We start from the raw sequence: 24256 nt of genomic DNA, 5'->3' as shown, positions 1-24256 counted from the left end.
GCTCGCTCTAGATATGACTCTATAACTATGGCAGCCATCACGAAGCCTGAGTATCCGGTTTTTGTATATATCTATTAAACTTATATCTTCTAGATTTAACCATAAACCATTACCACTGGAAAGAATAGCTGCCCAAGATGTTTTGTTTCTCCCACGTCTTTAGTTGCTTCCTTTTTGATTTTTGATATTGAGCCAAACTTTAAAATTTTCCGCTAGATCACATGACCCACAATCGAAAATGGCGATTTTCACTTTATCTCGCGCCAACAGCATAAGCATCAAGACATCGACAAGAGCAGACAGCATCCGATTCCACCTCTTCCCTCGCCTCTACCTTCGATCACCGTTCCTCACACAGACCAACCACCGTCTAATCCGCAAAAATGGAGAACGAGAAGGGAGAAATCGTCGACCTGTACGCACACACTCCCTCCTAAAACAGCTGCCCTTATCAAATCGTGGAAAAGGGGTTGAACAAGTTGTCTCTGCAGATACTAACGAGAGTCTGTGTGAAATAGCTACGTCCCACGCAAGTGCAGTGCCACCAACCGTATCATCAAGGCCAAGGACCACGCTTCCGTCCAAATCAGCATCGCTAAGGTCGACGAGAACGGCCGATACACCGGTGAAAACCAGGTCTATGCTCTGTCCGGATTCGTACGCGCTATGGGCGAGGGTGACGACAGCTTGAACCGTTTGGCTCAGCGGGATGGATTCTTGAAGAACGTCTGGAGCGCAAGCCGATAAGCGTGAGGAGTGAAATCGTGGTTTAGATGTCAAATGGTAGATACCCCCCGAACGTTTACGCTACCTAAATGCAGAAAAAACGCGCGGATGGGAATCCGGAAGGATAGTAAGGAATACAAATTAGGATATATGCTGATATGATTTTTTGCGCAGGTCGGTTTTCTTGAAACGATGGCAGAATGGTCAATGGGAATGAATATTCAGGAATTTCCGATGTTATGAAGACTCTGGCGCTACCCTACTCTTTTCCGAGGATGCGATGATACAAACCCATTAAAGAAATAATGGTGGAAACGGACAGAGCAAAAATGAAATAATATAAAAATTCAAAATAATTCCTTCTCCTTGCCAGCACCCGTCTTTCAGACTCTACATACGCCATTTCTTCCTTTGGGATAACCAGATGGTTAGAGCGCAATAATCACATCGCCCGTTTCTCAAAATATACCGTTTTACCTCAGGTTATTTGTCTTCATCATATGTCCTATTTCCTCAACCCACACATGAACCGGTACTTCAACTTTCTCGTTCTAATTGAGATATGTGAATAACTATCTCAGTTCCTCAGACGTGGACGAAAAGGTCGATTCTCAAAACCAGCTTTTTGTTGTAATCATTATTACCGGGAGAATGAAAGCCGCCTTCTGATGAGCTGTGACGGTCAAGATCACACGTTGGAGCACAGATACGGGCAGGACAGAATTATCACATGTGAAGATCCTTTAGATATTTTGTTTTCTTTTCCTCGTTCTAGGGGGCAGGATGATCATATCACGACCGTCATGAATACTATTCTTGTAGCGGCTAAAGAACACGGTTTAAAGCTGCCCCAGAAGGTGTAACAATAGGTTGGAGATCCTTTTTCGTTATTAATTTATTTCAGGAGTATCATTCGACAAGGCTGGAATCCTTATCCCATGATTAAAGCAAGGTTGTGGGGAAGTAGGAGTAATAGATATTAAAATTGGTTTATGCCTGTCGAAAGCATGTGTGTTGTACCTTCTTATTCTTTCTCTAAACGCACGGCAGGATTCGATTCAACGAAGTTGAGGTTTACTTTGTGCCCTACCAAATCTCGGATGTTGTTCACACCATACCTATTCGCGGAGTAGAAAAGAAGGTATGTTAGTAGCTCGTCTAACTAGGTATATAAAACCCGGCATATGGCTCGCACGGACTAGAAGAAAAGGAGAGGGATCGGGTAGCCTAAGATGATTAGGAAAAACACTCACTTGATCATGGTTGGTCGCTCCAAACTCAATCCCCAGCCATAAACCTGCATATCACTTGGAATGCCCATTGGCTCCAACATCTCTGGTCTGAACATACCGCTATTTCCAATTTCGACCCATTTCTTCAAAGTGGGATGGTAGCCGAAAATCTCCATACTGGGTTCTGTGTAGGGGTTATAGGCAGGCTTGAAGCGTAGACCATGGATACCCATCTTAGCAAAGAAGACTTCCATGAAGCCGATCAGACCGCCAAGTGAGAGGCCAAAATCGGCAATGACACCTTCGATCTGCTGAAACTCCGCAAGATGAGTTGCGTCAAGTGTTTCGTTGCGGAAGACCTTATCGATACTGAAGTAGCGGGCGGGGCGTGGATTCTGTGCTAACTTTTGAAGCATATAAGCTGAGACAGAGGTGGTATGCGTTCGTAGGACAAGGCGCAATGACTCGTCTGCACTCCAGGGATAACGATAGCCAATAGAGCCGTTGAAACCAGTCTCATGAGCAGCGTGAACGTTGTTCCAGTATTTCTCATAGTCCAGTGGTTTGAGAGGTGTCTTTGAAGAAGTATAGCGGCGTGCCTGGTTTAAACTTGATAGATGGATGTCGCCTTCCGGGTCAGCTCTTGGTCTATCTGCCTGTACCGGGTCTGAAATATAAAACGTGTCTTGGAGATCACGGGCGGGATGTTGCTGTGGCACAAAAAGAGCGTCGAAGTTCCAGAAGCCAGATTCAACATAGCGGTTGGTAGGCATTTCCTGGAAGCCCATTTCAAAGAAAATCTGTCTGAATTCATGACGGACTTTGTTCAATGGATGCAAGGCACCACTTGGAGTAATGGCTCCCTTGGCCTTGAAGTTATATCCCTTTAGCTTTGCTGTCTTCCATGAGCCATCTGCCAGCATTTCCACAGTTAGATCTGTTTCCTCCTTGACAAACTCTCTAGCATACTTAGGGCCCTTCCAAAATTTATAAACAAACACTTTGTGGGTATTGATAAGCTTCCGCTTCCGCAGTTCAGCTAAAATTTTGGCGTCTGGGTGTGTCTTTGTCTTTTGGATGGTGACCAGCTGCTCGCGAGAGGCATCCTCTATCGAATCTGTAGCTGCCTTCAATGTGTCTTTATCCTTCTTAATCCATCCTTTTTTAAAAGCGTTTCCTGTCCCAACTTTGGCAATCTCCTTTCCAACGATATCCGGCAGGTCAGCAATCTTTAACCCCTCCATCGCAGCGCTGACGGCCTCGAAAACTCTGGCTTCATGACTACCATTGGCGACGATACCTTCGGCCTCAGGTAGTAGATACACTTCCTCGGTTTCTATCGTTTCTTGCAGTACCATCTCCCTTGCGGCAAGTCGATCTAGAGCAGCCTTGACGCTCTGTGCGGGGGCTGATGGGAAGGCATGGTTCGACAATTGCGGCTCGTCCGTCGACGCGAGGATGTCTAAAACGTAGGAAGTAAGGTCGGAGGCCATATTTGCAGCTTGCAATCCAGTCCACGGCCTGCTACCCACAAGGAACGAGCAAAGCTGGTACAGGTTGTCTGGCAACTATTCAGGAGTTCTTGATAGTCCATAGTTTATGACTCTTATCTTGTGTGGACGGGATTTTGATAGGGTCACGTGAACAGCCGGCATGGCGAGACAGGAATAGAGAACGTATTTTCAGTGGGGAAGGGGAAGATGTAGATGACGGTGAGCTGGTTGTATAATACACCTGGTTATATTGACTTTGACTCCTGTCAGATGTTGATCGCAGTGATGCTTGGCTAATATGGTTGACATTGTTTTGTACCTGGTCATGTTCCTTACTATAAGAGGTTTACAAGAGACGCAACCGCTGGTTAGACGTATTTAGGTACCTAGGTAGTTTGATGATGCGCCTCCCGGACAGATGGTAAAAGATCCGATCGCGGTATGAAGTGACAAATTAGAAATATTCCCAAGTACCTTGCAGAAGCAACTTTCTATACGGAGCAAATGAGGGTGTAGGAAGATCCAGGCCCTTCGCCTCATCCTAGTAATTCTATACGCCTTAAACTAGAAATTTAGCCTGGAAAATCGAGGGTTATCATTAGGAACTAGTCTAATATATATATATATATTCATATTCAACTTCATATGGGGCATCTAGGCCGCAGGTAGGTAGAAAATCTTCTTCAATGACCCGGCGTGTATCGCTTTGCTGGCCTTCTCACCCGCTTCTTTCCTTCATTCTGCCAACGGTTACCAGCATTTTGCTATGCTTCCTCTTCGGATAAGTAGTCTTGGGGTGGATGTTATTCATCTACCTCCCCTCAACCTCTCTCTAACTAAAGTTGGGGTCGCTCTATCACCCTTAGTAGGGCCAGTCAGTGAAGGCTTATAAGGGCTAGTTTCACTCGACGGACTATTCTTTGCTTTCTTACTTAATGATTTCAGTACCTTATGCGCTCTGTACTTTCTCACGATTGGCGGCAATGGTTGATGTGGACGTAGCTGGCTGCTCTCTATGCACCTGTATTACATTATCGAAATATGCCCTGTACCAGTGCTCGTGTTTATTAAAAGCGTAGTCCCATCTAGATGTGCAAATATCTGTTAACTGTGGATTGGGCAAAAGTGACCAGAATAGGGATACTTCTGCGCCGACCTTCCTTCCTAGCCTGACGTCGAGAACTGTAATTCGTGCCTTATACAGAGGAATTTAGCCTATTTCCCCGTCGATAATGTTTAGAGGTAGCTAATTTCCGTTTATAGTAATAAGCGAGATAAAAAGATTCGTCTTGAGCGTACCTTTCTATATCATGTTAGTACGCTCATCTTTGAGGCATCCCCTGATAAACAGAATGAACAGGTAGAAATATCTGCATAAATCTCACGTTGTACTCTCCATATCTTCCATTTGTTCTTTGTGTGGGCTGTCTGATATAGCCAGAGACCTTTGGGGTGCTGAACCAGAGGAAAGTGACAATACGGCAAATGTCAGCCGAGGGACTCGAACCCACACGACGTCTCGTCGCCCATGCAAAGCAGGGTGGCGTTCTGTGCCCTACCAGGCGGTTGCCGTAAACCGCCGACTAACAAAAAGATTGAGGGTTGAACACACGGGGACGCGATGACTCCGAGTCCGCAGCCTCGGTCAGGTATAAATACCCGATATATCAGGATCGAAGTCCTGATAAAATAGTAGGCCCGAAGTCCTGATGAAATAGTAGGCCCGAAGTCCTAGTGAGAGATGCCAAGGCTGAAGCCAAGACCAGGTCTAGTCCTGAAAATGTCCCCATATGTTCAACCCGTTTTGTCACCGCATGTATAAACTAACTTGAGTTAGTGTCTTTCTCAGTATGATATGCTTTAAGCATATTTAAACCTAGTTGCTTCCGTTTTCTGATTCACAGTCCTGTCCTTGGCTTGGCTACCTGCCCAGGGAGTGCAGAACTGGGTCTTATAACCCTGGTGGGTTGGGGAATAGATATTCTAGGTGAGGGGATAGCATGTTGTACTTGAGGCGCTGTACTCGAAGAGCGCCCGCCGTTGCGATTCCTAAGGGTATAATCGCGGCTATGGGAAGATGGACTTGGGTGGTCGTCACTCAGTGACCCATGGCTTTGGTCGGTGTATTGATCGTGGTAGTTCCCGAGAGAATCCATTGCCCAATACTTGTAATCGGTGGGGAGATGATCCCACAGGCCTAGTGGGATTTTGGGAGTTAGGCTTACCGCCTCCTGGAACCCATATTTGTACATGCCCAGCAATATGGGCCAGAGGGTTATGCCTGCAACTATCAAGTCACAGACAAGCTTTCCCGCAATTGAAACCCCAACAGAGGTGGCGTAGATCTTTTCTAGTTCTCCGAGGTAAATAGAAGCAACACAATCCATAACGGGGGATGCAAGTGTACTTAGTGATATGACGAAACGCCATCTGTGATTGGAGTTTCTTGGGTCTGCTGCCGTACGAGCCTGCACAAAAAAGGCAAGGCAAGCTAGGTACTCTCCAAGAAGGTAGGGAGCAAGAAGGCTAGGGTGTTGATTTTCAAATCATAGAAGGCCTTTTTTCGTAAAATTGGCCGTGATACGGCCAATGATGGCTGCCAGTATTAGAAAAACCTTACCTAGATTTCCCCCAATAAGCCACTGCCAGTAGCACAGGCAAAGCGAACCCCAGAAAATCTTGACACGCTCCCATCGAGATTGGGGGCGGGAGCCGCGGCTGTGGGGTCCTGGTAACTCCATTCTAGACCAATGCGGTGTATGTGGAGGTTCTATCTCGTAGAACAGCTTAGCAAATCTCTGTTTGCATTTAATCTTCCGGCTAGGTAAGGCAGCTACTTCCCATTTGACAGAGCTTGCCATATAGTCTTTAACCTCTTCTGAGGCTAACCACTTCTCCATGAGTTGCTCATCACGTCTAGGGATGAGATAGATGATGTGAGTACAAGCATAGGATATATCAGGGCTTAGAAGACGAACCTGCTGGCACCTGGTGCCATCTTGATATCTCCCCGTAGAGATTTTATTGAGTACAGTCTTTATCGAGTAAAGTCTTGATTGATCTGTAGATTGGATCGTGATGTATGTTAAGGGTGTTGGTTAGGAGAAGAGGAGAAGAAGACTGGCAGTTGTTGTGCGGAGTTTTGTACCTTACTTCGTTTGATGCGTCTGGTCACGTTGTTTCCCGTTCTGGTAAACGTCTTTGGGGGGAACTCGAGCTGGCATGGAAACCCGAATATATTTTCAGTTTTTCGTTCTTTTCTTCTTAATGGTACAGATAGAAATTACACGTGAAGTAGCAAAGCTAGCACGAAGTAGAAGCCTCCTTAAAGCGTTTGCAGTAGGTCTTATATACAAGGGAGCGTTCTGTGGGTATAAGCAAGAGAGAAAGCCTTAGGCATAACCTGTAGAAGATTCCTTGGACATAAGCAGTAAAGGAATGCTCAGGTACAGGTAGCAGCATATACGCTGTCCATGAGTCGGAGCAGCATTTAGGGATATTAAGTATTGTCCAGGGCATCAGAGATAGTATAAGAATCAAGTAAAACATAAAACAACCCAGAGTATAAGTTTCCGGCAGCTACACTTAGGGAACTGTTCCATATCTATCCAGCATCCATTTTCGCATCGATTCTGCAGTAGTTGAAGCCCTCTCTTCAGTGCTGTATGGTAATGTTATTAAGCGCCATTCCATCTCAGTGTGAGCTGCAGTAATCTGACTACCACTAGAATCGAAGGGTCTTAAAAGCCAAACTCTTGATCTCCGCTGTGTTTGACCACCTTTGTATTATTTTTTTGAATGCCTTACCCTGCTCAGGGGGCATATTTCGGTAGTCACCGCTATTGAGGAAGACAACAGGCTCTAATCCACCATGCTTATCGGATAAACACTGCTCCATCTTATTGGCTATATCAGCAATTATCGGTACGATGGGGATACCATTTTTTAACTCCTCTCTGAAAGTCGTGAAGCCCGAGTAAGATATAGAAGGCGTTGTGATCGGCCTCATACTCATCGTCTTCGGCGCGACGTCTGCGCTCCTTCTCCTCAGCTGAGGGAAACATAAGAGTGAATATTTCACTAATAGACTTGTAAATGTTGCTCATGCTCTCATATGCACCAGGTGGACTTTAGCTCAGCTAAAGACACGATGACGTTAAGGCGACTGGTCGAGATTCGACCAAATTTATCTAGTAGCAAATGTTTAATATCCCTTCCAGCTTTTGGGTCTCAAAAAAGAATACAGGGGCTCGCCTGCCTCTGCTTGTGATGTACTCCGTATAGCGACGTGAGTAAGGCCGTCATTTAGCCGTAAGATGGATGATGTTTTGTAACTCCAAGGAAGCTCGATGTTGCGCTTAGACTTGTGCAGATATCTTAGGTAATCTCAAACTATGACAAGGTTAACTTAGGTAAGCCACTTATCTCCCAAGACTTTCCTATTAAAGTTTAAAATACAACCTAAACGTAAGAATACAGAAAAGACAAGCTCAAGCTAATAATATTGTATTCTTTCATGTTTAGCTAGTACAAGCCTGAAGTTTAAAAGGCGTCAGACGAGGAGATAATAAGTACATTATTGGTATGAGAAGTAGAATAATAATAGAATATTAGATTAAGCTAATTTTAGGGAGAGACAAAATAATATAAAGGTACTTATACCCCTATTAATACCTATCTTACAAGCGGTTACTATAAAAGGTCCCTATGATTTTCGAGCGACGATAAAACGACCCTCACAAGAAGGCCACATAAATTGCGTTCAAAAGCCACCACCTGTGTCAGCACATTTATCACGGGAGGATAGTAACACGAAATGTCTTTAACAGGGTCAAAACCTGTCAAGGGGGTAGATTTGAATACAATAGGAAGTAAATACTTTGCACACCATATTAGATCGGGGAATTTGGTGAGGTCCAGGATTACGAAGTACTCCGTATATAATAACCACCTAATGATCAAGAGTAATGATGGCAAGATTGCCGAGACATATCCTCCGCCCTGATATTAACCAGGCTCTGGACAGCGGTAACTACGATTGGCCCAATGGAATATCACTGGACAGCCTCACATTAATAACGGACAAGAGCTCTAGACGTTTGAAAGTCAAGCCAGACGAAGTGAGAGGGAGTGATGAATCAAGAGTGAACCCCTGTATGCTGTTGTACACAGGTACATGAGTAGCATTATGCTAGGATGATGCCGTTTCCGGGGGTGCAGAAAGGGAGGGGAAGGGAGGGAAGAACCCATTCAGGAGTTGGCCAACCGGCGATGGAGGAGAGATAGTTAGGCACGGAGTGTACGGCAACTACGGAGTATAGTTTCCGCACATATATCGCATCCCTCACCTTCATCACCTTCGGTGTGTGGAGGGCTCACTTGACAGCTGTTCTGTCGAGAGGACAGTCCAGATCCCAATCTACGCACATGATCGGATAATCCATGGAAAGAAGACATGTATAGAATCATCTGGCTGCACAAGGAACGGGTCTTAGAAAAAGAAAGACGGACGAGAGAGGACCTGTCCATATGTATGTATGGAGTAGCTGTTATTTGATAGGTAATAGGCCTAGCGGTGCTGATGTGTGGGTTTCAATGTTTGCTGTTGAACGCCGCCTCAGTAGTTATAGGAGAAGATATGGGGACAGATTGTGATGAGTATGTTAGCTCTCAAGTACACATAACCAAGAACTTGGGCAGTTTAAAATATATCCGACCAGCTAGTTACCTAGCGCGTTACCGGTTATGTACATGCTGAGTACATATACGTAGAATAATTAGTGACTCCATCGCCAATATGCAGGCAAACTGGAGAAAAGGAATAACTAGCTGTGGACGGAGAGACATCACCACGAGCTCACCGTATCTTTCGGAGTTTGGACAGAGGGACTCACCCCATTGGCTGCCTGCGATGCCGGTGTAACCCATCCCCATGCGGAGGCGAGGCCCTTCCCATTCCCGTTCTCTTTTTTTCACCTGCGCTCTTTGCCTGCTCCTGCTGGTAGCCTGCGTCGTCTGATATGTTGGCGATCAAGGTGGGCGACCCAACACTAGTAGCCCACATCCAACCCGAGGCGCCCCAGTCCATGGGCAACACCAGCAACGCTTGCGTTTCAAGTGACGGTGCTGATCTTGCTGCTTAAGCTCGCCGTCGTTTAAACTAAAAAGGGGATGGGCGGGTAGATGCCCAGATGGTGGTGGTGGGCAGAGTACTATCACGCTACTAGTTTTTGGCTCCCTGCTCCTGGGGGACTCCTGCAGCTAGGTTCAGCCTAAGCATGCTAGTCAGTCAACCGTTCGTTTAGAGAGAGAAATAAGGGAAAAAATTGCCCGCTAGAGAGCCCCCAGCGCTCGCACAAGCACAAACGGGGGTGTCAAGAAGAGAGGCAGCAAGAGCGCAGCCAAAAAGCAACGAGCATCCCCCAGTCGCTGGACACTGCCGGTCGTCGTCATAAGTAGCGGGCAAGTACCATGCACCCGCGGGCGCTGCAGGGTGAATAATTGTAGTACTGGTGCAAGAGTGACTTCTGCCTCACCCTCATCGCCCCCTCTAGCCTTGTCTTCCTGTCTTCCGGTGTGTGTATCTCTCTCGTCCTCGCTATCTCGCTATCTATCTTTTTTTATTATCTTAACTTGCCGTTGTCTCGTCCTTAGTCAGCACAAAGCTAGGACCCCTTAAACCACCACCTCTTTTTTTTTTCTGCCACTTCCCTCCCCTTTGCCCGCCTTTTCTTCCTTCGTCCGATTTCCAACTTCGACCTCAAACCTCACTTCTCAACTTCACTTGCACCACCCTCTCCTCCGCGCCTCGTCTTCGGCCTCGTCTTTGCCTGCAGCCTATCTCTCTCGACTGGCTACACTGTTTACGGGCCTTCCGCGGCCTCGTTGGAGCGTTCGCTTGTTCCTGTTTCGACTCCAGAGACGCTCGAATCGCAGCTCCTCGTTCTCTTGTCTACGCTACCCCGGATCGCCCTGTCGACCTCATCTCACCGACCAACTCCTTTTTTTCTTTTCTTTTTCCGCTCCTTTCTCTTACATAGCACACTCTCCTCCCATCTGATCGCCTCCAATGTCGAATTCGCGCTGACTGCGTGGTGTGTACGCATCTGAGCTCTGGATATCAAGCCTGTAGTCTCGGTTGCCGTCGACTCGTTCCACGTTGCAAGTGGTTGAAACGGGCGAGAACAAACGAGGCTAAGATATACAAGGAACAAAAAAAAAGCAAGCTAAGCAAGCCAGAGGAAACACAGAATAAATATTCTTAAACGAAAAGGAAAGGAGAACTATTATATATTTTTCAGCGACCACCATGGCTCCCGAGGACGAGACATTGTTAGCTGCTGCTGCTCTACTACAGAGCTTAGCAAAAGATACGCCGCTACCCCCCTCGTTCCCCTTCAACGGCCACAAATACAATCAACCTCCAAAGAATGGCTGTGACATCGCCAAAATCAAGCTCCCTGGGTTGGAAAGTGATGGAAAGGCCGCCCTCGAACGTGAGATAGCCGCTCTAATCGGAAGGGTCAACACCTTACAGTTCTTTGTGGTATGTTTAGAAAACACTTTGCTTGGAGCTTACGTCCCTCTGTTGTGGTACCTTGGGGATTTATGGCCTCTAACTATCTTCTGCAGCCGCCTTCTCGGCATACCCGTGCCTCAAATCTTAAGAATATTAATAACGAGCCCGATAATGACCAAGACACCGACTCGAAAACTATTTGTGAAGATGACACTAGCGAAGATGATGACGAAGATGATGACATTGTCCAAGTTAAGAACCCTTATGAAGACGACATAACTTACCTACGAAACCGTGTTCAATTACAAGCCGACGAGATCAACCTGCAGAAGGAAATAATCTCTCGTGTACGGGATGAGCTACGGTTACAGGAAGAGCGTACCAAGAACGCACTGGTCAAGGTAGAAACAGAAGATGTTGGTCTTCTCGAGCGTGAACTTCGGAAACATCAACAGGCAAATGAGGCTTTCCAGAAGGCCCTCAGGGAAATCGGAGGCATCATCACTCAGGTCGCCAACGGTGACCTCTCTATGAAAGTACAGATACACCCACTGGAGATGGACCCTGAAATTACCACTTTCAAACGCACCATCAACACTATGATGGACCAACTCCAAGTATTTGGAAGTGAAGTGTCTAGGGTGGCAAGAGAGGTCGGAACCGAAGGTATTCTTGGTGGCCAAGCCCAGATCACCGGTGTTAATGGCATCTGGAAGGAGTTGACTGAAAACGTCAACATCATGGCTAGCAATCTCACTGATCAGGTCCGAGAGATCGCTACTGTCACCACTGCCGTTGCCCATGGTGACTTGAGCCAAAAGATTGAACGTCGCGCTAAGGGAGAGATTCTTGAGCTTCAACAGACCATCAACACTATGGTGGACCAACTTCGAACTTTTGCAACTGAAGTTACTCGTGTCGCTCGTGATGTCGGAACTGAAGGTGTTCTGGGTGGCCAAGCCCAGATTGAGGGTGTAAAGGGCATGTGGAACGAGTTGACAGTCAATGTCAACGCTATGGCTGAGAACCTTACTACCCAGGTCCGAGACATCGCCATGGTCACTACTGCAGTTGCTAAAGGTGATCTCACCCAAAAGGTGCAAGCCAACTGCAAGGGTGAAATCCTTGCACTGAAGACCATTATAAACTCCATGGTTGACCAACTTAAGCAATTTGCACAAGAAGTCACCAAGATTGCCAAGGAGGTCGGCACAGACGGTATGCTTGGTGGTCAGGCCACTGTCCATGATGTCGAGGGGACTTGGAAGGATCTAACGGAGAATGTGAACGGCATGGCTATGAATCTTACAACTCAGGTCAGAGAAATTGCCGATGTCACTACTGCCGTCGCAAAGGGTGATCTCACCAAAAAGGTTACCGCTGAAGTCAAGGGAGAAATTTTGGATTTGAAGAACACTATCAATAGCATGGTGGACCGTTTGAATACATTCGCCTTTGAGGTCAGCAAGGTCGCTCGAGAGGTCGGAACTGATGGTACTCTTGGTGGACAGGCGAAAGTGGACAATGTCGAAGGAAAGTGGAAAGACCTAACCGACAATGTCAATACCATGGCTCAAAATCTCACTGTCCAAGTGCGAGCCATATCCAATGTCACCCAGGCTATCGCTAAAGGAAACATGAACAAGAAGATCGATGTTCATGCACAAGGTGAAATACTCACTTTGAAAGACACCATCAACAACATGGTTGACCGACTCGCCAATTTTGCCCATGAGCTGAAGAGAGTTGCCCGCGACGTCGGTGTTGATGGAAAGATGGGCGGGCAGGCTAATGTTGAAGGCATTTCTGGAAGATGGAAAGAAATCACAGAGGACGTGAACACCATGGCAGACAATCTTACTTCTCAAGTGCGTGCCTTTGGAGAAATTACTGATGCCGCCACGGACGGTGATTTCACGAAACTTATCACTGTCGAAGCGTCTGGTGAGATGGACGAACTGAAAAAGAAGATCAATAAGATGATATCAAACCTCAGAGACAGTATTCAGAGAAACACTGCTGCTCGAGAAGCCGCCGAGTTGGCTAACCGCACCAAATCCGAATTCTTAGCCAACATGAGTCACGAAATTCGTACGCCAATGAATGGTATCATTGGTATGACCCAGCTTACCCTCGATACTGATGACCTTAAGCCTTATCCGCGTGAAATGTTGAATGTTGTACACAGTTTGGCCAACAGTCTGTTGACCATTATTGACGACATACTCGATATCTCCAAGATTGAGGCTAACCGGATGGTCATTGAGAGTATCCCCTTCACAATGAGGGGTACAGTTTTCAACGCCTTGAAAACTCTTGCTGTGAAAGCCAATGAGAAGTTCCTCAACTTGACATACCAGGTTGATAGTTCCGTGCCTGACTATGTTATTGGAGACCCCTTCCGCCTTCGTCAAATCATCTTGAATTTAGTTGGAAATGCGATTAAGTTCACTGAACATGGTGAGGTCACGCTTGAGATCAAAAAGCATGAACCTCCACCACCTGCAGAGGGCGAACCAGAACGTGAGGTCTGCGCGGACGATGAATACGCCTACGAGTTCTCCGTCCAGGATACTGGCATTGGTATCGCCAAAGACAAGCTAGACATGATTTTCGATACCTTCCAGCAAGCTGATGGTTCTACCACTCGCAAGTTTGGTGGTACCGGCTTGGGATTGTCTATTTCCAAACGTTTGGTTAACCTGATGGGTGGTGATGTCTGGGTCACCTCGGAATACGGTCGCGGCAGTACCTTCCACTTCACCTGCGTTGTCAAGAAGGCAGATCAATCTCTGGATGTTATTGCCTCCTCTCTTGTGCCGTACAAGGGGCATTCTGTTCTATTCATCGACAAAGGGTTCACCGGAGACTATGCCAACAACATCATTGGCATGCTCAGGGCTCTTGACCTGGTTCCAATCGTTGTCCACAATGAAAACAATGTGCCTCCGCCAGAAATCAAAGATGAAGAAGGCAAAGAGGCAGGGCATGCATATGATGTTATCATTGTCGATATGATTGAGACCGCCCGAACCCTCCGAACCTTTGATGAGTTCAAATATATTCCCATTGTGCTCCTGTGCCCAGTTGTCTCTGTTAGCTTGAAGTCTGCTCTCGATCTTGGAATCACATCTTACATGACAACCCCATGCCAACCCATTGATCTTGGCAACGGCATGCTCCCTGCTCTTGAGGGTCGTTCTACCCCCCTCACCTCGGATGACTCTCGATCTTTTGATATCCTTTTGGCTGAAGATAATGATGTTAACCAGAAGGTTGCGGTTAAAATATTAGAGAAATGCAATCATGGGGTCACTGTTGTTGGTAACGGTCTCCAGGCTCTTGAGACTATCAAGAAGCGCCGATTTGACGTTATTCTTATGGATGTCCAGATGCCAATCATGGGTGGTTTCGAAGCAACCGGTGAGATCCGTGCATACGAGAAGCGTAATAACCTAACACGAACACCTATTATTGCCTTGACTGCGCACGCTATGTTAGGAGACCGTGAGAAATGTATCCAGGCACAAATGGACGAATACCTCTCGAAACCGCTTAAGCAAACTCAGATGATGCAGACGATCCTGAAATGCACTACTTTAGGAGGCCCACTCCTTGAGAAGAGCAACAATGACTCGAGACTTGGCATTAACACACAAATGCATGGCAGGAATCGCATGCATTCTTCTGATTATCGGGACCGACGCCCACGCCCATCACGTCACCTAGACCCACGAGCATACGGAGGGGCTGAAGGACCAACAAGTTCAACTCCCGAGGCCAAGAAGGCTACGACTAGTGAAGATGAACCCGTAAGTTGCCCAAAGTACATGCCTTAATCCATACGCCGTACTTCGTCTACTGACAACTTGAATAGAGGGTAATTGAGGTCCCGGATAAACAGTAACCAACTACAAACCAAAAAAAGGAGCCATTTTTACGAAAGGGACGGCGTATAAGGAGAGTCGATATCCATTGTGAAAGAGCGCAATGAGGCGGTCCAAACTTCCGGGGATCATACCAATATATTCTCACCATGATTAGCAAAGAAAACGGGGATTCCAATTCCCCAAAACCTAAAGCAATTTATAGCGTGTCCTGTACTGATTGCATTTGGTTGATATCTCGTGGAAATATTTTTATTCCATATACCCCCTAGTGTCATGCATAACTGCCCTCGCTTTCCCCCAAACTTCACGAATTGGATTTCTGAAATTATGTGGGCGTTTTTTAGGCGGAGAGAGTTTTGGCGAGTCTGAACTGTTTTTTGTTATTCTTATATTTGTCTTCGTTTACGTTCTGGTTTCTTCCGGCCTATGTTATTGACCACCCCCTTGTTGCGCCTTTTCTTTCCGGCCTATTTTCTTTGGTCTCATTTTTTTTTTTTTTTTTTTTTTTCCCCTATATTACTTGGTTGACTTTGCACTGTTACTTGAACATACCCATTTTGATCTTTTTTTTCTCTTATCTTTTTTATTTGCGGATCATTTGCGGCAAAGAAGATTAGCTATCTGCGGATGAGAAACAAGACTCTACTCTTATAGCCTTTTTGCTTTTTAACTATTCGGGCATTTGCCTATCGCCTTAACCACGTCTGGTAGGGACTTTTAGTATTCGGGTCTTTTCTTGGTCAGCGCAATCTCATAAGACCGCTGGACTGGTCCTTGGCTATATAATAATATTACCAGATGTTATCTTGCCATATGTCATTACTCCTTGATTACGCTGCTGACGCTTTATACATTTGGATACATCATCTCGTGCTCAGGCTAAGTTTGATAAATAGAAAGTAAAAGCACCGAGGCTATCGGCCGTTCTTCCATTGCGCCTGGATGCATCTCTTCGGCTTTACTCATATCATACCTCGGGGCTGCCTAAACCTACGGGTAACTTCACGATGATTAAACTATTAGCTTTAGACAATTACGTACATCCAGTTGTGCATTTTCATCCAATAGTGTATGAAACTTAATTCTCGCAATACAAAGTTAGAGTAATTAAGGTCTCCCTCAGTCAGAGAACAACGGCTGGAAGACTTTTTTTACCTCGAGTTGCCATCATTAATCAAGCGTTTATTTTGATACAAGGGATGAAGACATTTAGAATGCTGTATGAATCTATGTGCCCATTTATCTAGCTGTATAATATAAGTCTTCGTCGATTCATTAAGGAAAGTCTGTATTTTATATACTCGGCGGTCAATCGTGAAATAGATGCGTTGGGATGGGAAGATAACAAGGGGGAAAACAAGATTAAGAAAATGCTCGCTTTAAAGAGATAACACAAAATGGCGACATAGGTAGGCATTATTAGGAGGGGGAAATATAGCCGTGCAGTCAGTGATTAGGTGGCCGGTGCAGCATTAAACAATATCAGGGGAGATACGTCAGTAGATCAGCCCAGGTGAATGTCTTGATGCTCTGCCAGTGCTCACTTAGTTCCACCATCGGCGCTGTGGGGAGCCAGTTCCAGTGGGCTGCTGGGAGGTCAGGGTTGGGGGAGTGTAAGTGGGTTGTGGCCCGGATGGTAGGTGTCCGCCGGTACCGGTAACGGTTGGTGGTGGGTTAGATGTTGGGGGTGGAGTCTCCGTAATAATAGTTGTCTCAGGGGGGATAGTGAGAGTCTTAGTTCCCTCGTGGATGTCGGTAATCGTGATGGTTTGGCATCCACCGCACTGGCCAGGAGGAAGAGTCTGAGGTGGGACAACAATGGTGCTCGTTCCCTCGTGGATATCGGTGATGGTATAGGTCTGGCATTCAGGACAGTGATGTGGTGGAGGAGTAGGCTCAGTTGGTGGAGGTGTAACTGGCGGCTCTCCGCAGCCATCTCCACGGCATTCGGTGACGGTGACGGTGACTGTGACCTGTGGTGGGCAGTTCTCTGTGGGTTGCGTGGGAGTAGTCTCTGGAGGCTGCGTAGGGGCAGGCTCTGTGGGTGCCTGAGTTTCGGTGACTGGATAGCAAGTCGTCGTAGTGTAGGTGGAAGCTGTGAGCCAGGTGCTGTACCAGGTGTAGCCTGGAATGGTTGCAACGGGGGTAGAACACGGGACAAATGTGGTACGGGTAATAGTATCCGTTCGAGTAGTGGTGATGGTCTCAGTACCCGGGTTTGGAGGGTTGGGAGTAGGAGTAGGCTCGGGGTTGGTTGTTGGAGGGTTGCCGGTTGTCATTGGAGGCTGGTGGCCTCCTCCTGTCCCTCTGATTTCAAGGTCTGGGTACCTGAAGCCCGGGCGAGCCAAGGTGGTGCCAGCAAGAGCAACAACGACGAAGGATATCAAAGCAACCATCTTGAAAGGACGATTGATCAATATGCAACAGCAGAGTAACGAAGGGAATTATCTGTTATATAGGGTAACAAATCAAACTAAGCGAGTGACGCAGCTCGAAAAGAAAAGGCTAGAAAAAGGGAGGAAAGAGTATGATCCTCTGCTTAGCTATGAACGATAGTTGATTATGATAGTGATAATAGAATAACAAGAGGGTATCAGGCAGACGAGATAGTTATATTTATACGTCGTCTTGTCAAGACGTATACTTCACAACGTCACAAGAGGGGGGCTGGGCTCGATCTCTCCAGCCCAGAGGCTTTGTTCAGAGCCATGCTCCGTTTCCACCTTATCCGAAGCTCCATCTGAGCTCGGGACTCCGCCAGCCATGCCATGGCGTGTCCAAGTAGCTAAAAGTAGCTGCAACCCAACCGGTTGCCACGGTTCCGAGAGACTTGGAGAGAGCAGAAAGGATGAACACCTTAGGCAGCTGTTCCAGTGGCTTCCTCGGCCGGGCCCCATAGGCTGCCCGGACATCGAGCTCGCTACGGTGGTATTAGACCAGAATGGTATGGTACTCGAAGTGAGACAAAGCACTGATATCTGATATGGTCGCCGGGTGAGACCCTTTTTGGTTCCATATACATCGTATCCCGTGCAGAGAAAGCAATATGTTCCTTCAGGAGCCGCCTGGCTGAACCACCAGACGTTACGGTGGGATTGCAGCCTCACCAGGAGAACTCCGTAGGCTCCGTAGACTCTCTCAACTTTGTTCCCGAGAGACGAAGGACATCCTCTCGGCTGTGAAACATACATCACTGACCGGAGCAGGTACAGAGGCGTTTCCCTAACTGCTCCCGAGGATTCAGCCCAGCAAACCGACCAAATGCGTACAAGGGAGATCGAGATGCGAGAGAGAGATTCCTGCCCTCTGCTGCTCCCCCTCCATCCACAACAAGCCTCTCCGTCAATAATTGCTCGATCCAGGCGGGACTTGGACTTGTCGAAATCCTTGTGGTGGAATGACAACACAATGTCTTGCATCCGACGGTGGGTGGGCGTCTGAAACACGAATCAGACGCCGCGCTGTTCAGCTGGGCGGCCTTCGTTTGCGTGGTGGTTGGCTCCAGGCGGTATAAAAATAGGTCATTCTAATATTTTCTTTTTCCCCGTCCTTGTATCTGCTTGCTCATGGCTGGTTCATCCCATCCGTCCGTTGGCAGGTTGGCGCAAGGAGTTTGTTTAGTTTCTGGTTATATCAAGCTTTACGCTGCGCCCCCAGGTGTTTGCTACATAACTTAAACCGGTTAACTAGTTACTCGTTATTCTCCGAGATCACCTCGCCTCTGTGCGGCTGGCGTGGACGGGAAGACCATGGTGCTCTCTACGTGCTGATGGCCTTTTTCAGCCCTACCAGACGGCGGATACAGCAATTGATTGACTGTCAAGCTTTTTCTCCTGAAGGAAGGACAGGTTAATGTAGGAGGGTAGTTACTTCGTGCATACCTTGCAGAAGCCAGAAAGGCGCAGAGAGCCTGTAACTAGATGATCTAGCAGACCATAGGCCCATTTAACCACCCTTTAACGGCATGGCTTCCTTGCCTTACGTATGCTAGCTCGCGGCCTTTATTGGGGGGTTTACGCCGGCATCTCGGTTGTTCAAGGCCGATGGTAGCTATCTGCAGCTAAAAGGACATGTCTCTATCCTAGACATATGCCTAGTAATTAGGGCCTGGCCATCTTGCATCCTGCACATAGATCTCGAGGATATACGAGAAAGAAACGCAGAAAGCCTGGGTTGGTCGCAGGTTATGGACGGAAGCGAGAGAATAGCCAATAGTGTATTTTTGATTCATGCCATAATAGTGAGACCTAGCTAACTTGAAAGAAAACAGGGACATTAAACACGCCTATGGTATACCTGAGAATGATAACGCCGAATGATGAACCCATGATCAAATATAGCAACGTCCGGTTATCCGGAAAACAACCCCGTAGATATGCGTGTATATAATGCAGGTGCAAGGATAATCAATATATACATATGATACCCCATGGCTCCGGGGGGATCAAAACCTGGCAAGAGGTATTTGGATATGGATATGATGTCAGTCTATTTTGAACGGGCTCCAGCCGACTCGAAGCACCCGGGCTGCAATGAAAAATACCAGGCCTCCAAAGTAACAGCAGCTTGTCCAGGCAATGAGGCCCCAGTATTCACCGCCGTTCCGGGTCAAGATCGATCCTCCAATGGGGATACCAGTCAGGCATCTGTGTGATATAATTAGATTAGTAAAAACAAGATAAAAATAAAAAGAGAACAATAGAGCTTTGGGGTTGACGAGCAGGAAGAGGTGTCATATACATACCCAAAGCTTACAACAGTGTATGCCGTGGCATAATACCGTCCATAGTTCTCTGTCTTGCATGTCTGGCCCACACACACTGGCGTTAGACCAATGTTACTACCACTTGAGAAGCCGAAGATGAAAGCGAATGCTATCGTCATTGCAGTGTTCCCATTGGCCGGAAGCCAGAGACAGGACACGGAGAGCAGACACATGAGCACAGTGATAATCATGGTGTTGAATCGCCCGGTATAATCGGATATGTATCCGGGCACCCAGCGGCCGAAGAAAGATCCTACATTAAGGATGGCCAAAAGCTGGTAGGATAGACCCTTTGGTATGCCGTGATGGATAGCATATGAGGATATATATGTAAGAGGCACAAAAAGACCCCATTCTATACAGAAAATACCGAGCGTGGTGCATGCAAAAACGGGCTCGAGGAGGATACGAAGGTCAGGCATGATATTCTCCATGGTAGCCCGTTGTCTGGGTAATCGTGATTTGACTAGCATCAGGCCAGCACCAAGGCTAACAAAGCATATCAAGGCCAATACGCGAGTAGACCAGGCGAATCCAATCTTTGTGAAAAGGACATCTAGCACCAAGGGAAAGACAATACCTCCTACACTTCCACCTGTTGCGGCCAATCCAGTTGCTCGGCCTCGAAGGCGGAAGAAGTAATGGCCAGGATTAGCCACTGCTGGTGTGAACACCATCGACGTGCCAGCTGCACAGACAACACCGAAGACAACCATTATTTGCCAATACTCAGTGCAGAACCCAAGCGCAATCAGGCTTCCAATGATAAGGACTGAACCGACGAGGACAAGCCCCTTTGGTCCCTTTGCATCAAAGATAGGGCCAATCTGAAGGCCTCCGAAGAAGATGAGGAAGGAAAAAACACCGAATATCCATGATATGGTGCTCTGGTTGTACTCCTTGAGCTGGTTCTCACTCAGATAAGCCTGGAAGGTCCCTATCGTGTTTACCAGTCCAAAGGAGCCAAAGAGGCAGAGGAAACATCCAAATACCACCAAGTATGCCTCCAATCCACCCTCGGGATATACATTGCCATCTGGGTCTGTTGACATACGAGAACCTAGCCGGGTGAGGTTCTCTGAGTCTGCAGGCGGAGAAGACCGTAGCGACCTTGTACGGGTCACACGAACCGAATTTCCATCCTGATCTCTAGTTATGGCCTGGAATAACAGTCCATTTCCTGCCAGCGGAAGCGCCTTTTCATCGTAAAGCGGCGGTTCTCTTTCCTCATCGATAGTTGATATGTCTAGATCTCGCCTCGCACCAGTGTCATGTGAATTCTTTTCCGTCAACGGCGCCGGCCCTTCAGAGTCACTCTCGAATCCTGCGCCAGCAGCCCCTCCTGGATGGTCAGTGTTGCGGTGTCCCTCTTGATGAGAATCTGCCCCCTCGGCAACCGTGCTGTCTTGAGATTTCATAATCCGAGTCGAAGACAAACACCGCTCCCCTCACTAAACGCTGACAAGGTAAATTATATACCCTGCAGTCAAAGGTACCGGGGGAGGAAGTGCCTTTATTGTTGACGATAGTAATGAAAAAGAATCCCCTTGTCGGCCCTGGCTCCTCGAGAGTCGGTCGAGATGAGACGAAAGAAAAAAAATATCCTGGAGGCAAGATATAGTTATCAGATCCATGGGTAACTTCGACACAGGTGGCCGCTTTAACCGAGCAGTTTTTACTCCATAGAATAAGATTATTGGCCATGATTCATTCACCAACGGAGTATTCCGTATGGGCTTTTATCTTGTGGGTTTCGGCAGATGGAAGATGCTTGTTCAATCCTTGCTTCACATTAACTAGTTAACTGGTTAACGAGCATTATTCACCCGACGAGCGAGCTCCCACAGGGGTGGAAGAGTCTGAACGCGCACCACAGTTATCGTCCGGTCAGTCAACATGAAAATCCATGGGAGGAACGGCCGTGCCAACAGTTCCGATTGCGTTGCTGCAGTTCATGGGTTGGTGATAGCAGACTTGGTTTGGTTGGTCGATGGCTTGCGGCAGCCACGCGGGAAACGCCCTTTTTCGCTGGGGTTGCTTTTTCCTCAGTTGGATGTCATTTCGGGCTCGGGTTTCGGCCAGCCAGCCACCGACGTTCATGAACTCCTAGAGGTCCAACACAAGCAGGCTCCTTGAGTTGACGGCTGGTTTGGGAGTACTCCATACAGAGTACAGAGTCACCATGATAGCAGCTGGTTAAGCCTTCTCGGTGACATGAAGCTCGTTTGCTTGCTTGAATCTATGAAAAGCTGGTCAAGAGATCTCTCGGGCGTGAAGCTGCAAAAGAAACGACAGCAGCATGTTTCGAAACAACAATATCCGCTAGTTAGTCGGAGTTCGAGCTCACGAGATGCATGCTGGTGTTGACTCCTTGAAACCCGAACCAATCGGGTACACAACATATGTATCGTCGTTATCGTGTCCAGGTTGTGTTTGTGTGTTGCTGATGAGGCTGCACCAAACCAGATAACTAGTTAGTTAGTTATCGAGCACGGAAGGGAATAACCATCTACGAAGACAGTGCCTCTGTAATTAGGGAGGGGCTAATGGCTTTTTATCAAGCGCTGTCATACTTTTCTGATAACCAAGCATTCCTCCATTGCAAGGCTGAGCTGAAGCTGAAGAAACCCTAGGATAATAATAGTGCACGCCTTTAACTCGCGAAAGTGGCTATCGCAAAGCTGCGGTCTCGTTGGTTAAACGCAGATCTCCCTCGACATCGCATGAGAATACTCCTACTCTCAACTTTTTACCGTCTGTTAACATAATTCGGTTGTGTTTGACCTTGATGTTATTCGGTACACAAGATACTGGGCCTTAGACTTATATTTCACATCTGATCTGGGCTTCTTTCTAGATATTCACAGGCCTTTGGGCGCAATTGGCTTCTATGAGTCCAACAGCGGTTAATGAACTTCCCAAGGAATACTCCATCTCTTGCAGGTTGCTTTATATATGTTAAAAGCATACGAGTTCAACTTGTTGTAATGTTGTCGTTTTGACCTCAGCAGCAGCAACGAAAATACTCCATGCAAAAACAGGATACGAACGATCGTTCCATATGAAGAAGGCAAACGGGAAATTTCTGATTTTGCTACGACGATTACCGTCCGTCCTACATCTGGCCAATCTCGTATTAAACATGGATTTCAAGAAGAGTTCATTTGATTCCAACGCTCACTGGTCAAAGTAATCGATAAATAAGGAGCCGTATCCATCACGAGGAAATCATCAAAAAGGACAAACCCTTAGCACTTCGTTCCCACCATCCTTGATATTAACAGTATTGCTGGGCGCATCGTGGCGCATCATCACACCCCTTCGAACGGCGTCACGAGAATGCTGTCAAGTCTCTCATCGCATTGCATGGCGGGCCCTGCCGCACCACATGGCGTCGCCGCAGCGACGTCTTCTCGTTCCCCTTCACTATCGCTTCTTGCGCCCAGGTTCCTGTCTTGACGTCACCATCAAAGAATTTTCGAAGAGGCTCGGCGAACGCGATTACTTGGACCGAAACGCCTCGGTGTTTGCCGCCGGAGCGCAGAGATTTTCCCCCTGGGTTTTATGTCCGCATCTCCACTCGCAGTTTGCTGTTACTCCAAAGGCTCGCATTCTTTTTATGCAGTGGTACCTCGGCCATTGCTTCGGCAATTGTCATTGGTGGAAACAGAATGTAACGTGACACTCACCGCTAGCCTTTTCCTATGACGTAATATACCTGCTGAGCGCTCATTGGATGGAAGTGGAACAAAGCTTTTTCCGAGTCCGAGCTCACGGGTGCCAAGCAAGCCAAGACGACGAAGGAAGCTTACTAAGCACTCTCCTTTGACGTCCAAGAAAAAGCAAAGCAAAAGTGACAAGCGACAAGCCAAACTGCATATGTACTTGCATGCAGAGGAGGGAGCTCTGGCGAGTGTGAGGACGACATGGACGGAGAGCGAAGAAGGGTATAGGAGCTTATAGCACACGGGGTGGCTCAAGCAGGTGCAGACCAGGCAGGGAAGAAATCTTCTTTTTGAAGGAATATGGCCCAGCAAGAGATCGCCACTTCCTTACACCCTACCTTAATGTATGATATGTTAGTATAGTGAGAACAAGCCCTTGGTTAGTTATGGTGGGAGAGGATTCCCGTGATTTTCAGGATTCCAAAATTCAAATTCCCCATCTTTATGCCTGACCACCAGGGAAGAACCGAACCTTCGTGTTAATGTTGCCTGAGTCTAGCAGCCATCGCCCTTTTGTTCCTGTTCGAGAGCCTGCAGCAAGGGCATCACGGTCAGCTCCTCCGAGCTGATACATACCTTGTTGCTGGGGATCCATATACGAGCACTGCTCTCCTCTCCTATGACATAATAGTGAGATTGAAAACGGAGAGACGCACTAGCATCAAGAGATCTCCACCTCCCTCTCCCATGCACCGTCTGCACAGCCAATAACCTTGACTGGATCCGCCCATCTGAACCCGCACTCGTGCTCTCCTCCCATGGCACCACCCCATTGCTTTTTTCGCCTCTTAATTTAAGCCCGGGTCTGATTCGTGAAACACGCATATATAACAATCAGCGTCACCATGCCTCTGCCTTTATAGAGGCTCACTTCTCTTCCATCCACCGAGCACGACCCTCTCTTTG

The 24256-nt window shown here is 47.3% G+C and overlaps 9 protein-coding genes across 9 annotated transcripts; 3 read left to right on the top strand and 6 right to left on the bottom strand.

The window, feature by feature from the left end:
- Positions 1–383: 383 nt before the first annotated feature.
- On the top strand, positions 384–747 carry MGYG_02757 (40S ribosomal protein S21; the record flags this gene model as incomplete). Its single annotated transcript, XM_003175179.1, has 2 exons — positions 384–415; positions 540–747. The coding sequence occupies 2 exons, from the start codon at positions 384–386 to the stop codon at positions 745–747; spliced, it is 240 nt and encodes a 79-aa protein (XP_003175227.1).
- A 1003-nt stretch (positions 748–1750) lies between these two features.
- On the bottom strand, positions 1751–3523 carry MGYG_02756 (hypothetical protein; the record flags this gene model as incomplete). The annotated part of the gene is made up of 2 exons (XM_003175178.1): positions 1980–3523; positions 1751–1844 (listed from the first exon to the last, which is right to left on the bottom strand). The coding sequence occupies exons 1-2, from the start codon at positions 3449–3451 to the stop codon at positions 1751–1753; spliced, it is 1566 nt and encodes a 521-aa protein (XP_003175226.1). The 5' UTR covers positions 3452–3523.
- A 1826-nt stretch (positions 3524–5349) lies between these two features.
- MGYG_02755 (hypothetical protein) lies at positions 5350–5838 on the bottom strand (the record flags this gene model as incomplete). Its single annotated transcript, XM_003175177.1, has 1 exon — positions 5350–5838. The coding sequence occupies one exon, from the start codon at positions 5836–5838 to the stop codon at positions 5350–5352; it is 489 nt and encodes a 162-aa protein (XP_003175225.1).
- Positions 5839–5997: 159 nt separating this feature from the next.
- MGYG_02754 (hypothetical protein) lies at positions 5998–6449 on the bottom strand (the record flags this gene model as incomplete). Its single annotated transcript, XM_003175176.1, has 2 exons — positions 5998–6367; positions 6430–6449. 2 exons carry the CDS (start codon positions 6447–6449, stop codon positions 5998–6000), a joined length of 390 nt encoding a protein of 129 aa, XP_003175224.1.
- Positions 6450–8421: 1972 nt separating this feature from the next.
- MGYG_02753 (hypothetical protein) lies at positions 8422–9594 on the top strand (the record flags this gene model as incomplete). The annotated part of the gene is made up of 3 exons (XM_003175175.1): positions 8422–8605; positions 8773–8813; positions 9457–9594. 3 exons carry the CDS (start codon positions 8422–8424, stop codon positions 9592–9594), a joined length of 363 nt encoding a protein of 120 aa, XP_003175223.1.
- A 1166-nt stretch (positions 9595–10760) lies between these two features.
- On the top strand, positions 10761–14877 carry MGYG_02752 (signal transduction histidine-protein kinase barA; the record flags this gene model as incomplete). Its single annotated transcript, XM_003175174.1, has 3 exons — positions 10761–10997; positions 11084–14782; positions 14848–14877. The coding sequence occupies 3 exons, from the start codon at positions 10761–10763 to the stop codon at positions 14875–14877; spliced, it is 3966 nt and encodes a 1321-aa protein (XP_003175222.1).
- Positions 14878–16404: 1527 nt separating this feature from the next.
- On the bottom strand, positions 16405–17256 carry MGYG_02751 (hypothetical protein; the record flags this gene model as incomplete). The annotated part of the gene is made up of 1 exon (XM_003175173.1): positions 16405–17256. One exon carries the CDS (start codon positions 17254–17256, stop codon positions 16405–16407), a length of 852 nt encoding a protein of 283 aa, XP_003175221.1.
- A 328-nt stretch (positions 17257–17584) lies between these two features.
- MGYG_02750 (hypothetical protein) lies at positions 17585–18279 on the bottom strand (the record flags this gene model as incomplete). The annotated part of the gene is made up of 2 exons (XM_003175172.1): positions 17585–17780; positions 18050–18279. The coding sequence occupies 2 exons, from the start codon at positions 18277–18279 to the stop codon at positions 17585–17587; spliced, it is 426 nt and encodes a 141-aa protein (XP_003175220.1).
- A 1064-nt stretch (positions 18280–19343) lies between these two features.
- Positions 19344–21043, bottom strand: MGYG_02749 (riboflavin transporter MCH5; the record flags this gene model as incomplete). Its single annotated transcript, XM_003175171.1, has 2 exons — positions 19344–19506; positions 19605–21043. The coding sequence occupies 2 exons, from the start codon at positions 21041–21043 to the stop codon at positions 19344–19346; spliced, it is 1602 nt and encodes a 533-aa protein (XP_003175219.1).
- Between the last annotated feature and the right edge of the window lie 3213 nt (positions 21044–24256).

The sequence above is a fragment of the Nannizzia gypsea genome, genomic scaffold, assembly GCF_000150975.2.
Source record: "Nannizzia gypsea CBS 118893 supercont1.2 genomic scaffold, whole genome shotgun sequence".
Lineage (NCBI taxonomy): Eukaryota > Fungi > Ascomycota > Eurotiomycetes > Onygenales > Arthrodermataceae > Nannizzia > Nannizzia gypsea.
The sequence above is the reverse complement of the archived record's forward strand: the minus strand, read 5'-3'. Positions and strand labels throughout refer to the sequence as shown.